The sequence below is a fragment of the Dama dama genome, chromosome 5 (assembly GCF_033118175.1).
Source record: "Dama dama isolate Ldn47 chromosome 5, ASM3311817v1, whole genome shotgun sequence".
Lineage (NCBI taxonomy): Eukaryota > Metazoa > Chordata > Mammalia > Artiodactyla > Cervidae > Dama > Dama dama.
The window spans coordinates 4,748,005-4,768,563 of record NC_083685.1 but is presented as its reverse complement, the minus strand read 5'-3'; the positions used below and the strand labels follow the sequence as shown (position 1 = coordinate 4,768,563).

Genomic DNA, 20,559 nt, shown 5'->3' with positions numbered 1-20,559 from the left:
GGCAGCCGCTGCAGCTGGCCTGGACAGGCCTGGTGTTGGGCCTTCCTGCCGACCCTGGCAGACAAGGAAAACCAAAACAGACTCAGCCCTTGAGCATCCAAAGGCGAGATGCTGTGGGCTAGGGTGGAGCTGGAGTCAAGGGTGGCAGAGGCGCTGGGAGACCAGCAGGCGGGTCCAAGGACAGGAGAGGGACAGGGAGAGGAGCTGTCCACAGGGCTGGGGGGCTGACAGCTTGAGCCTTGGGCCCTGGACCCAGGAGACCCAGGACCCTGCCCAGAGCAGCCTTGGGGCCTGACACACTGGCCAGGGACACGCTTAATGTCATCATTTTTATTCACTTTCTGTTTCTGAAAATAAGAGTAAACATACAATATATAATTTCTATTTATATATACTAGGCATCCTTACTGCAGGGCTCAAGAAAACCACCCTCGACCACTTGGAGGCGGTTTTTAATTCTGACACTCGGTGGAGGGGAAAGAAGTGTCCGTGATTGCCAAAAGCAGAATCTTTCTTTATTATTAAACAGCAGTAACAGGAAAACCTAATGCTCTGTGAGACACAACTGACCCTGGGAGGCCAGGAGGGGGCAGCTAAGGAGAACCCCAGAGAGGAAGCACCCCGCTCGCCCAGGCGCCCCACCCCTCAGCCCCGTTCACTCCAGGAGCCCCAGGCACACACAGTGACTGTCCTCGCGGGCAGGGTGCGGGAGGCACCTCTGCCAGGGGTCTGCCGGGCGCCCGGAGCTGCGAGGGGCTTGGGAGCTTCTGCCTGGTCTTCCCTGAGCAGCTCAGCGCCTGGGAGGGGGGCAGGCCCCGGGAGCCCCAGCCCTGACAGAGCAGCTCTCCTGGCACCCAGGGGACCCTCCACGCACACCAGGATGCCTGCCAGGGCCTGTCCTGGGAGGGGCAGTGGGCAGGGCCTCGCCACCGGCCGAGGCAGACAGGGCAGAGGACCCCGGGCTGGGAGCCTGAGGAGGGCGCGGCGGGCGCGCCCTCAGGTGCCGGGAAGAGCGGAGCAGCCCTGGTCTCCCCATGCAGCTCCTGCTGCCACTCTGGCTCCTCTGGCGCCCTCCTCACCTGACCCCAAGCGTCAGCACGATGGAAATAGGGGAGTCCTGGGCACAGGAGCGCCCTGAGGCCCCGAGCGGGCCCTGCAGTCAGGCCTGGGAAGCCGGGGGGTGCCAGGAGCCTCACTGGCCCCTCGCAGGGGAGGTGCTGCCACCTCGCAGGGGGCCCCGAGGAGGCTGGGGTGGGTGCTGGACGGCCTCAGTTCTTCAGGATGGTCTCGTAGGCCTGGTACACGTGCTGGGACACCTCTGGCGCTCGGCACTTCAGGGACAGCTGTAGGGGGACAAGGGTTGGAGGCAGGGGCCCCTTATTCCCGGGGCTCCTCTCCAGGCCAGGGGGGTGGGGAGGAGCAGATGGCAGAGGGTGGGGCACACGTGGGGCCTGGCGGGGAGGCAGCAGCGGCTGGAGCAGCTGTGCGGTGCCGGCGAGGGGGCGGCCCCGCAGCCAGTCGGGCGGGGACTGAACAGACTGCAGCCCACAGACCTGCTGTCCCGGCCCCCGCAGCCGCCGCAGCGTGAGTCAGAGCCCGAGGTGGCCGGCCCCACCGTGGAGGCTGGGGGTCCCTGAGAACGTCTGGGAGCCAGGAGGGAGGCTGTGGGGGCACTGGGGGTGGGGGATCTTTCTGGTTTCCTGCACAGGGGGCAGCTGTGTCAGATCTGGCTCGGCTCTAACCGCGAGGAGAGCTGGCAAGCGCAGTAGCAGAGACAGGCTGGCCGGCCCTCTTGCCGACACTGCTGCTCTGAGGGGGCCCCGGTCTCCTCTGAGGGCTCCGCGCTCACTGCCTGTGGGGAGTGCCTGCTGAGCACAGGGCGTGGCAGGGGGCAGTCTGGCCCCCCGCCTGCAGCCTGCATGCGTCTGCCCGGCTTTGGGGAGTGGGGGGCGAGGCCAGGCCAGGGGGTGGGGTGGCCAGGCGTGCCTGGGAGGACGGGGGAGGAGGAAGAGAAGAGCAGTCCGCTAACCTCCAGGCCCTGCACCGCCGGACCGGCAGGGAAGGTGGACATGCAGTGACCGGACGGACGCAGGGAGACAGAAATTACCACCACCAGCCGCGGCACCCACGCCGCTGGGAGCCAGGGAGCAGCGTCGGGGGTCACGCCTGCCCGCTCGAGTGCAGGGAGAAGCAAGCCTGGGCTCTCAGGGGCCGAGCAGTGGCGCGCCTCTGGGAAGCCTCGTCCCTTCTCGGGGAGCGGGGAGCCCAGGGGCCAGGGCTCCCTGGGCCCAGCGGAACCCCGGTCCGGGACCAGGTGGGCCTCACAGGACCCGATTCTAGTCCACTTCACTGTTCGGAGACCCAATTTGGTGCCTTATCTGGGACACTTGATGGGACTGAGCTGAAGCTTTCTAAGGTCAGAATCCTGGTGCTTCTTCACACCAGGCTCAGCCGGGCTGGATGCCCCACCCCACCCCACCAGGGCCAACCCCAGCCCAGGCGGGCATGCGGGCAGGAAGGGAGAGGCCCCAGGGCTGCAGGTGGGAGCCGGCGCCTCACCGTGAAGCTGGGGTTGCCGGGCTGGATGCGCAGCTCGGCCAGCACCCAGATGCCGTTGGTCAGCTTGAGAGACTGGTAGAGCATGTCCTGGCCCTCCACATTCCTCCTGGCCACGGTGAAGATGTTGCTGCTCTGTAGCCGGCTGCTCACGGCCTCTGGGGGTCACAAGGTCAGAAATGGGGGATCTGGTGCTCAAGGCTGGGGTGGGGGCACAGGACGGCATGGACAGGCGCAGGGCTCGGGAGTCCTACCCGCGTTGAGGGGGCAGTCTCTGATCTGGAACTGGGCCTCGTTCTCATTGGGAATGTCCTTCCACGTGGCCAGGAACATCTGCCGGTCTGCAGGGGCACAGGTCGGACCCCGCTCAGCACCCTCATCGGGAAGCAGGGACAGTTAGACCCTGCACCCGAGACCAGGGTGGCTCCGTCACAGCCCCTCCTGCTTCCCTCAGCAAACCCTGAGCTCATGTTCTGAGAGGGTCACCTGTGCTGCTCCCCAAAAACCCCGGGCTCCCCGCCTCCCCACGTCCGGCCTCTGTCCCTGGCACCTAGCAGCCCACTCACTGGTCCCAGTGACGTCACAGGCTCCTGTGGTGACAGCTGAGAGGGGCCCACACCCTCTGGGCATGGGATGAGCCTTCCCGCAGGTTCTAGCTGGGGATCAGGGGTGGGCATCAGGTGTGACGCGTGACCCAGGCCCCCTGCCCTGGGGGGGCCTGTGGGATGACTGTCTAGAGGCTGCAGGTCAGGCTGAGGGCAGAGCCGGCCGGACAAGACCCTCGGGGCCCCGGGAAGGTGTGACCCTCCCTCCAGGCTCTGCAGGGGAGCCAGTGACTCACGGACTTCATCCATTCGTTCTAGGGACCCCTGGGTGCCCTCAGGACTCACCCATCTTCCCGTCCTCCACAAAGAGGATGTGGAGCGGGTACAAGGTGCTGAAGTAGAAGACGTCTATGTTGTTCTTTACGGCCACCTGAAAACAAGGGGGCCCAGGTCGTCCCCGATGCCTGATGCCCATGGAGGCCCCAAGCAGCCTCTGCTCCCTGTGAGCACAGCTGAGCAGGTCCCCGCTCACCGCTTCCCTGGAAGCCATGTCTGTCCCCTCACCGCCCGCAGCCTTCCCATCCCCACCAGTCTGTGTCCAAGAAGAAGACTCCACAGACACAGCCCTGTGGCAGAGCCAGCCAGGCCCCGAGGGCTTCCCCGCCCTCCCCGGGGCACGTGGGAAGGACCGGGGTGCCTGGTCCCCCTGGGGATGCACCTGCAGATTGTTCAGCGGCTCTGTCTTCATGACCGAGCCCGCCGTGCTGAGAGGCAGGGAGATCTCCACAGTCTGGGTGGGGCTGAGCGGCGCGTGGACCTGGAGTGGGGCAGCGGGGGCCAGGCCAAAGCTGGGGAGAGAGAAGCCCCACAGGGATGGTGGGGAGCAGGCGCTGACACAGGGCAGGTGGGCTCCTGGGGCCCCGGGGCCTGGCAACAGCGGGGCAGAAGCCTCTCCAGCGAGCTGGCTTCACCCCAGGCCAGACCCAGGCCGGAGGGACAAGCTCCCGACCCCCACTCCCAGCCCTCAACGGCCCCACGGACGGGCAGAGAACCTGGGTTAGCCGAAGCCCACCTCTGCTCCCCTTTCTCCTCTGGGTGAGCGCTGGGCAGGCCCAGGTCAGTGCGTCCTGCCCTGCGCTCCAGGAGCCTCCTGTCATACCAGGGGCCTAAAAGCTTCTTCTAACCTGAAAACTCTGTGACTGCCCACGTCTCAGTGACCAACCTCCCACCTCCCCAGAGGGACGTGACCATCCCAGGGGAGACATTGGCTTTATTGTCTGGGCCAGAACTGGCGGATCACATGACAGCCACGGAGCTTCAGGAAAGCCCTGCCTCTTGGTAAAGTGGCATGTGGGCAAATCAGAGGGCACCCAGAACATGAGAGATGCCTGGCCACAGGCTCTGGGAAGGTAAGTCACCACGGTACCGACTGGGACCACAGACTCACTCCCTGTGCCCAGGCGGGGCATCTGAAGCCCGGTCCTCGTAAACACAGTGACAGGCACACAACCTCCCGTCTTCCAGGACACGGAGACTCAGGGAGGGGCAGGCCCAGACCTGGGTGAGCAGCACTGCTGAGACCCAGAGCTTAAGCTGCCTGACCTCAGCCTGTGCTCTGCCCATGGTGGTCTCAGACCCACCCGGGACGCAGCAGGAGATGACGTGGGGATGCCAAGGCCATCATGGCGTCTCAGCACTCCAGGCTCTCCCAGAGCTTGACCTCTGCCAACTGTGACTTTGGGTGAGGCATTCACCCTCTCTGAGCTCAGGTATCATTACCTACTTTGGTGGTTTAGTCACTAAGTCATGTCCGACTTTTGCAACCCCATGGACTGTAGCCTGCCAGGCTCCTCTGTCCATGGGATTCTCCAGGCAAGAATACTGTAGTGGGTTGCCATTTCCTTTTCTACTAAACTGGGCTTAATGGCATCAACCTCACTGGGCCATGAGGGGGCTCAAGAGAGACCAAGACTCCTAAAGTTCTCGACACGAGGCTTGGTACCCAGGGAGTTTTCCACACGCAGTTAAGTTCACTATGAGCGACAATCAGGAGCACTCCTGGGGGCCTGCAGGGTTCCCTGAGGGAAAGGAGCAGTGTCCACCTCCCCAGTCTGACAGACAGCCGGGAAACGCTGGCGCACAGGCTCTCTTGGAGGAAGCAGCCCCTTCAGTCAACTTCTTAGAGGCTCAGTTTGCTCATCACCAGAGCCGCTCAGGAAGAAGGATCATCAGGAGAGGCTGCCTGAGTTCCCCAGAGAGCCCTGGCCTAGCCGGCCAGGTCCAAGGAGACCTTGCCCACCAGACCCCCAGTGCAGGGGACCCTGGGGGCGAGGCGCTGGGAGCAGACGTCGCTCCAGAGGCCCTGTCCACTCCCTGTCTGACTTCTTCGTGACAGGTCCTGAGAGGGGAGCCGCTCAGGTCTGGAGATCTTGTCAGTTAAACAACCCCCTGGGCGGTGGGGAGATAAAACTAAAGGGAGGTGCCTTACCCCCCCAACTCCCCGCCACTGACCTCGGACTTTGGTGCCCACAAAGAGAGGTCACGGTGAGGAAAAGCACTGCCTCAGAGAGAGCTGGCCCGAGCTGCAGTTGTGAGGAAGACCCTCCTCCACCAGAAAGCGGGGCTGGGCCGCAGGCCCCAGCACGGGCCCTCGGCAGGCCAGCCTCGGGGGCTCACCTGTTGCGGTTGAACTGGATTGCAAAGTCGGTCATGACCTGCAGGGCCTTGTTGGTCAGCTGCAGGTCCATGGAGATGGAGCCCGCCTGGCGGGTGAAAGTGCCCGAGATCTCCAACCCTTTGGCCTTCATGGCCGGGAGCCAGACCTGCAGGGAAGATGATGGGGAGGGGGCTGCCACATCCCCCACGCCACAGCCCACCTGAAGGTCTGTCCCCTGCCTCCTTCTCTCACACGTGAAGGGGCCTCTCAGATGGACCACACCTGCCTGGACTGCCAGGGGATGACCGTGTGAGCCTCGGGATGAGAGGGACGCCGCACAGCCTGCCTGGGGCCCCCGCCGCGGGGTGGCTGCCTGCTGGAGCAGCACGGCACATGGAGGCGCTCGGCGTGCCCAGAGCCTGACCCGAGTCTCCGGAGGTCAGAGCAAGAATAGAGTAGGGCTGAGGAAGGTGGAGAGGCCAGCGGGCCCCACCAGCCTCCAGATGAGCCCAGGAGAGAAAGCCCACAGGTACCTGGGGCCTGGCCAGAGCCAGAGGACCCCGGGCCATCATAGCCTGTCCTCCTCGCAGGCAGCAGGGCTGGCCTTAAACTGCGCCAACAGGCCTGAGCAGGGACAGGACCCAGGAGGACCTCTCGCCTGGCAGGCTCTCCCTGCCTGTTTGGCTGCCCTTGTCCGTGGCCGCTCAGCTCCAGAGCCACCTCCTCCGGGAAACCCATCCCCATGGTCCCTGTCCGGGCTCTGCGGCAATGACGTTCTTGCATATAAACCGTCTCCGCTGTGCCCAGACAGCGCTTCGAGGGGGAGGACTCTGCTGTTCTGTCTTGCATCCCTGGCTCGGAGCTTGGTGTGAGATTGGTATTCGGGGAACATTTGCTGAGTGAACGGCATGGACCAAAGCCCTGCCCAGGAGGGACACCCACGGATGCCATCCTGTGGACGCGCAGACGCCTCTCTGGCTGCCATTCTTACCAGGACGACTCAGCCCCGCCCGAGGCCAGCCTCCCCAGCGGCCCTCTGTCAGTGAACATGGCCACGGTCACCCAGCCCAGGTCCCGTCAAGGCCCCCTCCTCCCCTGACACCACGTCCTCCGCTCTCCCCTATCCACAGGCACCACCCGCGGCTAAGCCACCGTCAGAGTCCCCAGGTAAGAGGGCAGCCACCTGGGTAGCTGCCCAAGTCTTTTTTCTTTTTTTAATTATTTTTTAAATTGAAGGATAATTTTTACAGAATTTTGTTTTCTGTCAAACATCAACATGAATCAGTCATAGATGTATGTATGTCTGCCCAAGTCTTCTCTCCCCAATCTCCAGAGCAGCCAAAGCCATCTTCAGAAAGGCAAATCTCGTCACGGCACCCTGGAACCCCCTCAGTGGTGCAGTGCTTCCACTGCCCATGGCCTCCGCGGCCAGGTGCCCTCCCTGGGTCAGTGTGCAAGGCTCCTCGGGCCACACACACACTCTGTCTCTTCTGCTTGGACGGCACTCCCCACCCCCATCCTATTTGCTAACCTGCTCATCCTTCGCTCCCCCAGACAAATCCGCGGGCAGAACCTCGGGATTTTAGTTGTGAGCTGTGACTGGGAGCATAGAGAGCACTCAGGGTGCTCTCTGAGAGCACCCCAGGGTGACTGCCCTGCCCCACCCTGCCACCGGGCTTCCTTCCCAGGTTCTTCAGAACTGGCACTATCACCGTCCTGACTGTTAGGGGTGGGATATCGTGTCTCCTGGAGTCTAGAACTGTCAGCTCCTTCTGGCTACAATATTTGAGGAACTTCAACTTCTTGTACATATGATAGCCTCACCCTCCTTGACCAGGAGGGGCTGGGACTGCAGGCAGGACAAACAATTTGAGGTGGTCACAGTGCTGTGAGAAAAAGGTAGCCTACACAATCACTACTTCTGGAGGGAGAGCACACCCACATCCCTAGGACTAAAGTGGCAGGGGAAAGCCCTGCCCATGTTGAAAAGGACTCCTCCTCCAGGCAGCCTGCCCTGATTACTCCTATCCTGCTGATCCCTTCACCTCTCCTTCCAGCTGATACACTCACCTGGTCCTCCACTAAGACAAAGCAGTGATAATACACATTAAAACGAATCCACACGCAGAGGGCAAGCTGATTCTGACAACCGTGGCACTGAAGTAGGTACACGGAGGTTCTCAAACACTTTAGGATCACCTAAGGGTCGCGGGCAGGGGTTTTGGTGCCGCAGACCTATATTCAGTTTCAGACTGTTGTCACTTATCAGCTACAGGACCTTAAAGTAATCAGATTTCTCAACCAGAAAACAGGAACACCAGCGCCGCATGGCTGCCAGGAGAACTCTGTGGGCTGCGGGCTGTGCCGTGCACGTGCACCCCTGCACAGAAGTGGGAGGCCGCTGGTGCTAGGTTTGCTGCCAACCGGGGGCCCCTCAGGCCCAGATCCTGCAAAAAAGCATGGCTGGTGGCTCTGGCCACCACCACGGTAGTTTGGCAGGCACACCCAGGAAGGCTGGGGCAGGGCAGGTACTGGCTGGCAGCTCCCCTCATCATAAGGGACATGTCCCTGGGCCTCTGAAGCCCTGCTGGGTCCTGCTTGGGGAGGGGACCTTGGAAGAGAGAGGGGCGCTGGCTGAGTGTTGCGAGGCTCAGGCCACGTCCGTCCCCTCTCACAGCTTCCTTGAGGCCAAGGGCCCAGCCCACACCATGCTGTCCCCAGCTCTCCTTCCCTTGCCCGCCCTCACCACTGCCAGCCGGAACCCTTCTCCCCGCCGCCCCCACATCCTGCCAGGCCTCCTTCCAGCCCTACAAAGCCTTCCTGTCCGGCCACCATCAGCAGTCCACAACTCCTCACTGGCTCCTGGCTTCTGCTCTAGCCCTTAAGTTTGGCCTCCACACAGTGGCCAAAGTGACTGCTCTTTAAGCTTGGTTTTTGCTTAAAACCCACTGTGGCCAGGATGGCGAGCAAAACCTCAGAGCTGGGGCCGTGACCTTGCCAGCTCCCTGCCTCCTCAGTGCTAGTCCAGCCAGGAGTCCGGGGTGGGGTGGGACTACCTGGGTGGCACAGGGGGCATCTGGGGCACCTCCAGGCTGATAATGGGGACAGCTTTAGCTGACTGGGGTCAGGGATGCAGCCGTGGGAATGGCGGGCTTCGCCGTGAGCCACTGTACTGCAGACCCTGAATATTTTCTATTTTTTTTGACCCTGAGTATTTTCTGCAGGGTTTCAGCACGCCTGGAAATTCCCAGGAACTTAATGTTGGTGAAAATCAATGGAAGCCTGTTCTTTGTTTCGTCTGGAACTTTACTGGGAGTCAGTCACCACATCAGAAATGGAAAGCAGCTCCGGCCCATCACTCACGGCAGCTGAGCTGTGGTGCCACGGCCACTCTGCTCTGCTGCCAACCCCTGGCAACGCCATCCGATCTGTCGGGGCGGGCGTGCCCAAGCCTTCACCACACTGAAATGAAGCTTTCTGTTCTCTTCAAGTCTCCTCATGCGATGACAGCATCTTACCATTTCGGAAATTTTACAAGTAGGTAGATTTCATTCATTAGAAAAGGAGGGGGCGCTATGAAGTGCCTGTCATCAGTCTGGGGCACTGGGTCAAGCCGCACTGAGAACCACTGACCAGTCGCTAGACGGGGCTTCTGCTGTTCTCTGGAAGGTAAGCACTCCCCCTCAGCTCCCCATTTTCGCCTTGCTAATTCTGACTTGATCCGCAGGACTGAGCTCCAGTGACACCTCCTCTGGGAAGCCCTCCCCAGGCCCCCACACCAGACTCAGCACCCCTTCCCGGTGCTCCTGCTGCTCTCCGCATCGCTTGATCAACTGCTGCTCCGGGCAACCCGGCTGGCCTGAGCCAGCCCCACCCAGCCGGCCACTGAGGGAGCCCACACACCTGCCTCCCGCTTCCCACGGATCCACGGCACTTACTGCTTTGGGAGCCACATAGGATCCCGACAAGGTGCCCACACCACTGGTCAGGTCAAAGAGGTCACTCAGGCCACTGCCCATGGGTGCTCCTAGGTTGGCTGGTACTGCTGCTGCTGGGGGTGCCACAAAGTTGGGGGCCCCGATCTAGAGGAAAGGGAAAGGGGTCAGAGGCAGGCACACCAGAGGAAGTACGGCCGCCTGGCCCTTTAGAAGACGGGGGCAGGGCTGCCTTCAGGTCAACTCTAAGTTGCAGAAATAAGACAGAGTGAGGTGGGTGGAGAGGAGAGGCCAAGCCCTCCCGTGCCCTACAAGCCCCAAGGGAAAGAGCTGGGCACGCTTGCAAACTGACAGGCCACGGATAAAAGGGGCACTCGACACAGTGCTATGAGGGGGCAGTGCTCAGAGACTGGAGCACACCCCAGGATGTCAGACAGGGCTTGTGGGGGCCTCTGGATGACAAGGCAACTTCACTGGAGGGTAATGAGGGTGGGCTGAGGAGCTAATGGATGCGGGCACCAGGCAGTCAACACAGAAGCTGCCAGGGTGCTGGACAGAGGCCAGGGTTAGCAGGGAAGGGCCAACGGCTCTGACACCCCCGCCCCGGGACGCCGGGCGGGTGATCAAGGAGCAGCAGGACGAAGGCTTGGTGGTACAGGGTTGAACCGTACCCCTTCAGGCTCATCCCCCATCTCCCAGCAGAAGCAGGCAGGGTGAAGAGAACAGGCAGTCACATGCAGAGAGAAAGCCAGGAAAGAAGACACAGAGAGACAAGACAGGGAGGAAAGAGGCAGAAGATTAGTCACGGCTGTTCCACCCGACCCCACGGGGCCTGTGCAAGGCTGCAGCAGCCTAGGAGGGGCCCAGGTCTCTACAACGGGCAGCCCCCCACCCCGCACCCCCAGCCCCACTCGACCACTCTCATCCTACTGACTGTTCCCTGTGCTGTGGCCTTGGGGACCTGGCCCGAGTGCCACCTCCACCTGGTTCTCTGGCTGCCTGAAGAATCCCGAGACAGCAGGCCATCCCGCCACTGCCTTCCCGGGGGAGGTGCTGTCCTGCCTTCTCTCAGGCCTGCTGGGCGGCTACCCCTGGTCGGCGCCGCATGTGAGGGAGTGGGCGCAGGGGTGGCTCCCCAGCCTTACAGAGCCAAGGTGCCTGCGGGCCAGACTCAGAGGGTAAGGGAGAACAGCCCCCAGGACTCTTGGGGTTCAGCAGCCCAGCAAGGGGCCAAATCCCGTGTCTGCCACTTAGCAGCTGTGTGCGCTAGGCAGGACATCACCTGACCTCTTTACGCCTCAGCTTCTCACCGATACAGGAGCTACATGATCCCTGGGTGGCGTCTGGCAGAGGTGTTCCTGATCCCTCCCTGAAGACCACCCTTAACCACGTCCAGGGGCCTAGGACGTACCAGGCTGTCGAGGCCACCGCCAAGCAGGTCCACGGCGCCCATTTGCACTGTGGAGGTGGCCAGGGGCGGGCCGCTGACCGGAGGCCCGAGGTCCAGGTTGAGGAGGTCTCCCAGCAGGTCGCCCTGCGTAGGTACAACGTCCAACTGCTCTCCGGGGGGCGCTCCAGCAGGGGCCGTCTCCGGGCTCTCTGTGCTCTCGCTCCTGCTGGGACGTGGGGAGACGCTCAGCAGGGCGGGGAGCAGTGCCGTCTCTAGGAGGCCAGACCCCGTCTCTGGGATCCGCCCCCTCACTGTCCCGGAAGCCTGTCTACACCCCACTTCCTCCCCTTCCCACGCCTGATCCATCTTGCTCCGGGCTGAGGGGAGCGCGGGCCGTCTGTATTCCCCAACTCAGTCCACATTAAGGTCCCCGGAGGACAGGACAGCCAGGCCAGAAAGCCACGGGAGCCACGGGAGAGGGACCTGAGCACACTGGGGCCCTGGAGGCGGGCAGAGTTGGGTCTGAGCCCAGCCTTATGGCCTGTGCTCTTCGCCAGGCTCTCAAGCGCTCCCTGCCTCTGGTCCCTCTCTTCAGAGAGGACGCCTCTCAGAGCTGTTGTCACCTAGCCCACACCTGGTGTGTAGGGCGCATTCACTAGGGCCGCTAGAATCCTAATTCTGCTCAGACTCAGGCCCGAGCACTGTGCTACTGAACCAGGGAGGCGGGCCGGCGACTGGCCCCCGGACTCACGAGGCGGTGCGGGGCGGCAGGCTCTTGTGCACGACGCCCCGGCCCCCCTCCACGAAGGCGCTGGGCGGCTTGTGGTAGACGGAGGCCAGCGTGCCGATGTAGCAGATGAGCTCGTCCAGCAGCGTGGGCTCGATGAGGTCCGTCTCCTCCGAGATGAGCGGCTTCTCGGCCAGCACCACCTCCTTGGCAGCCACGGGGTCTGTGGAGAGCAGGCGCCAGTAGATGTAGCCGCGGTCCCGCAGGTCCGGGTTGTCTGAGTCCTGGGAGGTGACGAGAAGGGCGTGAAACGCCAAGCACATGGGTGATGGGGAGGGGGAGCCCCACAACAGGGGGTCCCAGGGTTGCTAACTTGACTGCCGGAGTGCTGGTAGGAGCCTGCCCCTTTAGGCGCAGAGCAGACGTAGCCCAGCCCCCTGGCTCCCCTCAGGCCGGCCTGCCCCTGCCTCTGCTCCCTGTCCCCTGCACGGCCTGCCCTCCCAGTTCTCAGGGACTTCCCTCTGCTCTGGGTTTACAGGCTGGCTCCGCATCGCCCCCAGCCCCGCCCTCCCCATCTGTCTGACTGAGCTCCTGAGCTGGGGAGTAGGGGCGGGACTCCGGTCTGGCCCCCTGGGTGGAGGGGTGGAGCCAGGGCCGGCCGTGCGCGCAGGGAGGCCGCACCCACCTGCGTGGCCAAGCTGAGGACCTGTTGCACCAGCTCCTGGGTCTCCGTCGGCTTCTTCAGAAAGAGCTTCACGATAGCCGTCAGCAGCTGCAGCTGCACCTGAGGACGGAGAGGAGGCGAGGGGGGAGGGTGAGCTCTGGACCTCAGAGACCGAAAGGGCCTTCAAAGGCCGAGAGCGGCTCTCCTGGGTCTGGGCTGGCCACGCAAACAGGCCAGGCCAGCAGCGGGGTGGCCGGGCCGAGTAGCCCGGCCAGGAGGAGCTGGCTGCGGTCAGGAGGAGCTGGCTGCGGAGCTGTGCGGCGCCCCAGGCCGGCTGGGGACTGCTGCCCAGCGCTAGGGCCCCAGAAACCCATCAGGGCTCTGGGCCCACAACCGTCAGGAGCTCAGCTCATGGGGGCAACACATGTGCCTGGTGGGCTTACCGGAGACCACCCACCAACAAGGAGCGAGTGCCAGGGATGCAGGGCAGACAGGGCAACTGGGCCTGCAGAGCCTTCCTCCCGAGGTGGAACGATGCCCGCCCGGCCCCCAGCAGCCCCACCTCCTGCCCGCCCTGTCTGCACCTGAGCATGCCTCCCATGTCCCCTCCCCACTTCTGCAGCTCCAGTCCCCCTTCACTGGCGCCGCCCTACAGTCCTGGCAACAGTTTCCAGCCACCTGGCCGCCCTGCAGACAGCCCCTGAGGGTGGGATTCGAGTCTGCCCCTGCTGCATCCCTGTCTATCGTTCACTCCAAAGCCTGGCGTGAACTAGGCACTTAAGAGAAACTTGCCAGGAAAAAAAAACACTCGCTGACTAAAAACACACCTCTGAAAGAACAGTTCTCTGCACACAGCCCTTCCTTAGCCCCATCTCATTTTGTCAGTCCTGACACAGGAAGACAACCAGAGGCTCCCCAGATGGTGTCAGGGACGGGACTGCAGCAGAAGGGTGGTGGCGGGACTGGCAGCAGCTTCTGGGCCCGTCCGAAGGATGGCACTTATGAAAACAAGCAGCGGAGCTGCCTGGTGCACAGGGCGGGCTGATGCTGGGAGGCAGGAGCATCCAAAGTCCCTGCGCTCTGGGGACACAGAGGCCAATGGTGGAGGAGCAGGCTGGCTGTCTCCAAGAGGCGGCTGGGGACTGGCTTCCAGACCTGGCTCAAGTCCCTGGCCGGGTAGCCGGGAGAAGGCCGCTCACCCTCAGCTGGTGAGGGAGAGGCGCAGCCTACTTCAGGGGTTCTTGGGAGCCCTGAAGACACAAGCCATGGCGGCTGCGAGCCAGAGCTAGACAGCACTTCCTCTGAATGCTGATTTCATCACTTCCCAGCTGGTGACCCTGGACGAGTCATTTAACTGCTGAGTCTGCTTCCTCCTCTCTAAAACGGATGAAATGCCTCACAGGGTGGATGGGAAGTCAACGAGACAACAAATGGAAAGAACCGTGTCCTCTGCCCGAGCCACAACAGTGGTCATGGCTGCTGTCAACACCACCACAACCATCACACAGGGACTGTTCACCAAGTTCTCCCCAGCCCCGGGCTGCTGGCTGCTGGCACTCATTCACCCCTGTCCGTCTGCTGTGCTGCCTGGAACCAAGGCTGAGTTCCTGCCTAGCTTCCCCTCCCCCCGCAACACACACTGAGGCCTGAGTCAGCCTGCAGCTCAGGGCTTGTTGTTGTTCAGCTGCTAAGTCGTGTCTGACTCTCTGCGACCCCATGGACTGCAGCATACCAGGCTCCTCCGTCCTTCACTATCTCCTGGAGTTTGCTCAAATTACTATCCATTGAGTCAGTGATGCTATCTACCCATCTCATCCTCTGTTGTCCCCTTCTTTTGCCCTCAATCTTTCCCAGCATCAGGGTCTTTTCCAATGAGTCGATTCTTTGCATCAGCTAGCCAAAGTACTGGAGCTTCAGCATCAGTCTTTCCAATGAATATTCAGGGCTGATTTCCTTTAGGATTTACTAGTTTGATCTCCTTGCTATCTAAGGGACTCTTCTCCAGCACCACAGTTCAAAAACATCAATTCCTTGGCATTCAGTCTTCTTGATGGTCCAACTCTCACATCGGTATGTGACTAGTGGAAAAACCATAGCTTTGACTATACGAACCTTTGTTGGCAAAGTAGTATCTCTGCTTTTTAATATGCTATCTAGGTTTGTCATAGCTTTTCTTCCAAGGAGCAAGTGTCTTTGAATTTCATGGCTACAGTCACCATCTGCAGTGATTTTGGAGCCCAAGAAAATAAAATCTGGCACTGTTTCCACTTTTTCCCCTTCTATTTGCCATGAAGTGATGGGACTGGATGCCATGATCTTAGTTTTTTGAATGCTGAGTTTCAAGGCAGCTTTTTCACTCTCCTTTTTCACCCTCATCAAGAGGCTCTTTAAAAAAAAAAAAAGAGGTTCTTTAGCTCCTCTTCACTTTCTGCCATTAGGGTGGTGTCATCTGCATATCTGAGGTTGTTGGTTATTTCTCCTGGAAGTCTTGATTCCAGCTTGTGATTCATCTAGACTAGCCATTTCACATGATGTACTCTGCATAGAAGTTAAGTAAGCAGGGTGGCAGTACACAGCCTTGTCATACTCCTTTCCCAATTTTGAACCAGTCAGTTGTTCCGCATCTAGTTCTAACTGTTGCTTCTTGACCCATATACAGGTTTCTCAGGAAACAGCCAAGAGTCTGGTGTTCCCGTGTCTTTAAGAATTTTCCACAGTTTGCTGTGATCCACACAAAGGCTTTAGCGTAGTCAATGAAGTAGAATTAGATGTTTTTCTGGAAGTCCCTTGTTTTCTCCATGATCCAACAGATTTTGACAGTTTGATCTCTGCCCCTCCCCTGCCCACAGCTGGAGAAGCTTACAAGCCAGGACGAGGGGGCTCAAAAAGAATCTAAAGTAAGTTCGCAAATCGCAAAGCACTAAGTATTCTTATAAAAGTTCTTGCCTCCCACGAGGCACAGGAAGCGGGCAGTTTACACACACCGAGTCTGAGGACGCTCTAGGCTGGCCAGGAGACAAGGAGAGGGTCCCCTGCCCCTACGATGGGAGTGTAAACCAGAACCGCCTCTACGCCACGGCAGTCTGGACACAGCAACCTGGACCGGCAACATGCAGGCCCTCCTCCCAGCACCACGCTCCTAAGAACCCGTCCTCCAGCTGCGCCTGCAGACGCGCTTCCCACAGCTCGCTCCCAGCAGAGCTGTTTAAAAGAGCAGAAGGTTGGACACCTACATACCAGTCAGGGACCCTGCTTAAACAGGGTCCTTCTGCATAAAGCTAGGAAGCTATAAAAAGCTCTCACAACATCAGGGCTTTCAGACGTATTTTTAAGGGAAAAACACAACCTGCTGATCAGTTTGAATTTGCATGGTTTACTACAAGTAATATTTAAAAATAAGTGAGAAGGAAATATATAAACAGTTGGTCCTCATGATTCACACAGGACATACCTGCAAATCTGTCTGCTTGCTAACATTTACTCATGACCCAGAAACCCATGCTTATGGCACCTTCACAGTCATTCACAGACGTGCAGAGCAGTGAATGTGTGCTTTGCCTGACGTATAAGCTCCTGGCTGAGACCAAGTGAGGTGGTGCTCACTTCTCATGGTAAACGTGCCAGGTTGTTCACAGCTTGGGGCCTTTTGTTGGTGATTTTGCTGTTTACAAGGGGCCCACCCCACCCCATTGTAGAGCTGGAGAGCTCTCTGGGGCTCCTGAGGGCAGGAAGACTGAGATATGCCTTTGGAGAAAATACATGTGTCAGATGAGCTTTGTTCAGGTGTGAGTTACAGCTGCTGGCCACGAGTTCAATGCTAACGAATCAACGGAATGTATTAAGAAAGGTGTCTTTAAACAGAAACACACGTAATGACGTTTATCTTGACCAGCAGATAAACATGCGGTGACTGAAGGTGTGTAGAAACACGACTCTATTTCTCCTGGGAGCAAGGGTTTAGCGTACTAAATCAGAATTTGACTTTATGGAACGTTAAGTATCACAAGTGATGAAAATTGACTATTTTTTGTCTCTGTGGAGGAACTGGCTGGTGTGTTCCTAAACTCGCTCTCTCTGGAAGCAAGCCCACCCACCCTCCCCCCAGAAACCAACAAGTAACATGGTGCTTTCTGGGAGGAGAACTCAAGGCCAGGAGAGTGGCAGGAAACAGAATTTTCATTATATATACTTTTGTGTCTTTTAGGTTTTGAACTAAGTCAATGTAGTACCTATCCAACCATAAATACAAAATTAAAACAAAATCAGGACTTCCCTGGTGCCAACGCGGGAGACACAGGTTTGATCCCTGCTCCAGGAAGATCCCGCAGGCCCCGGGCAACCAAGCCCATGCACGCAACTACTGAGCTCGTGCGCCTGGAGCCCGAGCCCACAACGAGAGAAGCAAGCACAACGGGAGCCCGCGCACCGCAGCTAGAGAGTAGCCCCCGACTACTGCACTAGAGTCCCACATGCAGTCATGAAGATCCAGCAGAGGCAAAAATAAATTAAAAACAACAACGAAACCGGAAACATCTGCAGCCTTCAGAGTCCTCCACCACAGACTGTCCTCAGAGCCCCCTTAGGCACCACAGTGAGGGACGAAAGGGACCACGCCTGTCATCCGTTCACCTCTCACAGGAACGTCCCCACGGCGCTGGTGGTATTGGAGGGGCAGGGCCCTGAGGCCCGCAGACGCGCCTCACCTGGGTGCTCTCGTCGTGGAAGCCCTCCAGGAAGCTCTCCAGCAGCTCGTCTGCGTTGTCGATCCGCTCGGCGTACTCGCCCACGATCCAGATCATGGCGGCGCGCGCCTCGGGCTCATCCAGGGAGTCTAGGTTCTCACACAGCGTGGCGATCACGCTCTCGTACCTGGAGACCAGGGCACGGCCTGCGTGTGAGCACCGAGGGCGCCCAGGCTGCCCGTGAGGGGACCAGAGACACGGGCAGCTACTCTACAAGAGCCCGAGAGGCTGGTGGGGAACAGGACATGAGCTTTATCCTTCCGTTTGGTTCCTGTTTAGGCCTGGGGAGCAGAGCAGCAGGGATATAAAGAAGAGCAAGTGCTCCCCTGCTCCTCTTCCCGCCACCCCCAGCCCCCCAGAACTACAGCGTCCTCACGGGCAGGGAGCAGTGACCACGCACTTGTTGGGGTACTTGCGGAAGATGTCCTTGATGACCACGATGGCTTCCTGCACCACGTAGTTGACCTTGGTCTGGATGAGATCAAGCAGTGTGCTCACGCAGCGCTCGGCAGATTGCTGTGTGGGAAGAGGAGAGCGTGGGCCAGGCCTCGCAGCCACTTCCAGCACAACCTCTGCCCGCCCGCCTCGGTCAAGGGCCCAGTCACACCCTGCCCACGGCAGCAAGTAGGCAACAGGTGAGAGGATGCGTGCAGCATGGTGGCTGGGGGACGGCAGGGGCACTGGGAGGCGGAACGAGGCTGAGGGGAGGCCGGCGGAACTTGGGAGCAGGGAGGGCTCTGGCGCTCCCCCAGGCCAAGCCCCGAGGTCAGGGCTTCACTTCTGCTTGTTCCAAGAGCGGGCTCCAGTGGCCAAAAGCACTTAGGAAGCCTCTGCTGGGACCAGGCCTCCCCACACCCCCTAACTCCAACACACTCTGTCAGACTGTGGGAGCGACTCCTCACTGCCATCAGAGGTGTCAAAGGGGAAATGTCTTGAGAGGCAGGGCTCAAGGGACCCCCTGGCCTCCAGGGACCCATTTAAGGAGCGTCGGGTCAGTGGCCCAAGAACACTTCCAGAGGCAGAGAATACGAGGGATGAAGGGCCAGGACACAGGGGTCTGAGTGACCCTTGACAATTTGGAAAAAAGGACACACAGACAGTTGAATCGTGAAACTTGCTAAAACATTCAGCAGGCAGAGCCCCCTGCCCCAAAGTCCATGAAGTGAAAGCGAAGTCTACTGGGGCCACTATCAGCTTGGGCTGCCCCACCATCTGCACTAAGGCTGCAGGAGATCCCATGATGATGACGGGCTGATTTCACCTGCAGCAACTCAGAGGCCCAAGGGAGATTACAGATGAGGAGGAGCCAAATCTGTAGCACGGGGGCCCGTGGGGCTCCAGCCGTGACCCTCAGACCCTGCTGGGTCGTGAGCAGCTGACAGATTCTGTTTGAATCAGGCTGGTCTCCTGCCTTCGGACTCCTTGCCCTTCCTCCTTTCTCCCACCCAGGACAGTCTCAGAGGCTCACCTCCACCTTGATGGCACAACGGCCGATGGCTCGCACAGCCTTCCGTACAAAGTCCACATCCACCTCGGTCGCGTACTCTTTCAGCTCCGCCAACACCTGTGGCCCAGAGGAGATGGAGTTGGGGGGATCTGGCAGGGCACCCTCCCACAGTCTGACCTCTGGGCTGGGGGTGAGCACAGACACAAGCCCAATGGGATTCTGCCTCCCATTCAAGGTGCGAGTCCTGAGGGAGGGAGGGAGCTCTGGGTGCCCTAGAGGAAACCAGGAAGGACGACTTGTCAGGGCTGGACAAGCCTTGTTTCGGGTGATCTAGCAAACGCATCCACTTTGATGGACGGACGATTAAGTGATAACAGAAAGAACAGGCTCCTTAATCACAAAAATACCCAATAACATTTGTGGAGAGCTTGCTTATGGAGCCCAGGGCCCGGACACCACCCTCTGCTGACCTGGGCAATGTTGGCTTGGGAGGCCAGGCGGATCATGATGTCTAGCTTCTCCAGCTTCACATAGATGGGGTCGTTGTACTTCACAAAGAACACCTTCATCTCGTGCTTCAGGATCTCAGGCCTGGGGGTGGGCAAGGGTGCCCGAAGAGCAAAGGGCAGGTCAGGGGCCTCTCAACTGCTGGGGCATTTCTGGGGTCGGACGTGGAGCCTGATATCCGTGGAGGCAGTGACTCCCACGGCCACACGCTCCTGGGCAGGGGACCTGTGACCAGGGTTCTGACCAGCTCCTGCGTGTCCAACCACATCCCAGGAAAGGAAACAAGAAACACTTCATATTCAGGAGGTCACAGGCATCAGGGAACGGGCTTGGAAGTCAGGCCTCAGTTTCAATTCTAGCTGGTGACCTCAGGCCATCTTCTCACTCATGAGACGGGAAGCAATCTGTCAGAAACGTTCCATCGCAGGCCTGCGCTGCTAGTCCTAGAAAGGCCTGGCATCTGGGAACCTGGCTCTCGAGAGTGCGCCCACTGTTCCCGAGTAGGACACAGGGGGCTGACTGTGCCTCGACTGACAGGGGAGGGAGCTCAGGAGGCTGGCGCGAGGGCTCCTCCGACGCCACCTGGCTTTCTCCCTATGATCCAGCTGTACAGCCTAACCAGGCCAGTGAACCTCAGCCATGGGGACGATACGCTGTCTCCTGTGAGTCCTTCTAGTGAATCTCTGGATGTGTGTGTGGGGGTCCTTGGGACCCCAACACGGACACCTACATGAGAGGCAGATACAAAGCACGTGGCATGATGCATGCCTGCCTCCGAGAAGGCACTCCCTGTCAGAAGTGTCCGTGCTCCTCCCTCAATCAGCACCTCCTGCCTCCTTTTCCCAGCTGCGGAAACCTGAGGGGGAGCGGCCTGCCCTGCATCACACATCTAGTGCTAACTGGGGCAGGAGTGAGATCAGAGTCACCACCCCTACCTGGCTCCTACTCCCACGGCCTGTCCACAACAGAGAGGAGGAACAGAACAGTGATGAGGGGAGAAGACACAGAGGGAGGAAGGAGGGGCCCTGAGCCCCTAGTGCTGCTGAGCAGGCTTCGGTGGGGTGGGAGGGCTCCTGGCGACGCAGGAGCCTCGGCCGTGCTGGGTGGGGGCGGTGGGGTCCCTCACTGGATGGCTGGAGAGGTGGTTTCCGCCATCAGGACTCAGCACTAGCGGCCCCACGCACGTGTGGCCCAGGCCTGGCGGGGCCTCAGCATCAGGCTCAGCCACTTGGGAGGCTGGCTGGTTAAATAAACCCCATACAGGGAGCCCCTCCTGCTGATGGGGCTGCACGGGCCATGACACCTCACTCGTCCCACACTGCAACTACGACTCCCGTCTCATCCTCTGCTTAGATACTCACACAGCTTTCCCGAATTTACCTCCCAAACC

General features: G+C 60.0%; 1 protein-coding gene and 1 non-coding gene across 2 annotated transcripts in view; both read right to left on the bottom strand.

Moving 5' to 3' along the window:
• Nucleotides 1–315: 315 nt before the first annotated feature.
• Nucleotides 316–20,559, bottom strand: part of AP1B1 (adaptor related protein complex 1 subunit beta 1) — a 44,957-nt gene continuing 24,713 nt past the window's right edge. The window contains exons 8-21 of the mRNA XM_061141590.1: nt 19,133–19,253; nt 18,684–18,779; nt 17,616–17,731; nt 17,177–17,342; nt 12,495–12,593; nt 11,834–12,093; nt 11,104–11,305; nt 9,696–9,839; nt 5,778–5,923; nt 3,820–3,949; nt 3,447–3,531; nt 2,811–2,897; nt 2,560–2,714; nt 316–1,343 (exon numbers count right to left, since the gene is read on the bottom strand). Coding sequence (XP_060997573.1) covers nt 1,269–1,343; nt 2,560–2,714; nt 2,811–2,897; nt 3,447–3,531; nt 3,820–3,949; nt 5,778–5,923; nt 9,696–9,839; nt 11,104–11,305; nt 11,834–12,093; nt 12,495–12,593; nt 17,177–17,342; nt 17,616–17,731; nt 18,684–18,779; nt 19,133–19,253 — 1,882 coding nt within the window. The 3' untranslated portion in view covers nt 316–1,268. The remainder of the gene's footprint in view (nt 1,344–2,559; nt 2,715–2,810; nt 2,898–3,446; nt 3,532–3,819; nt 3,950–5,777; nt 5,924–9,695; nt 9,840–11,103; nt 11,306–11,833; nt 12,094–12,494; nt 12,594–17,176; nt 17,343–17,615; nt 17,732–18,683; nt 18,780–19,132; nt 19,254–20,559) is intronic.
• On the bottom strand, nt 5,254–5,350 carry LOC133058213 (small nucleolar RNA SNORD125). The gene has a single exon (XR_009693314.1). It is a non-coding gene; the product is annotated as a small nucleolar RNA SNORD125 (small nucleolar RNA).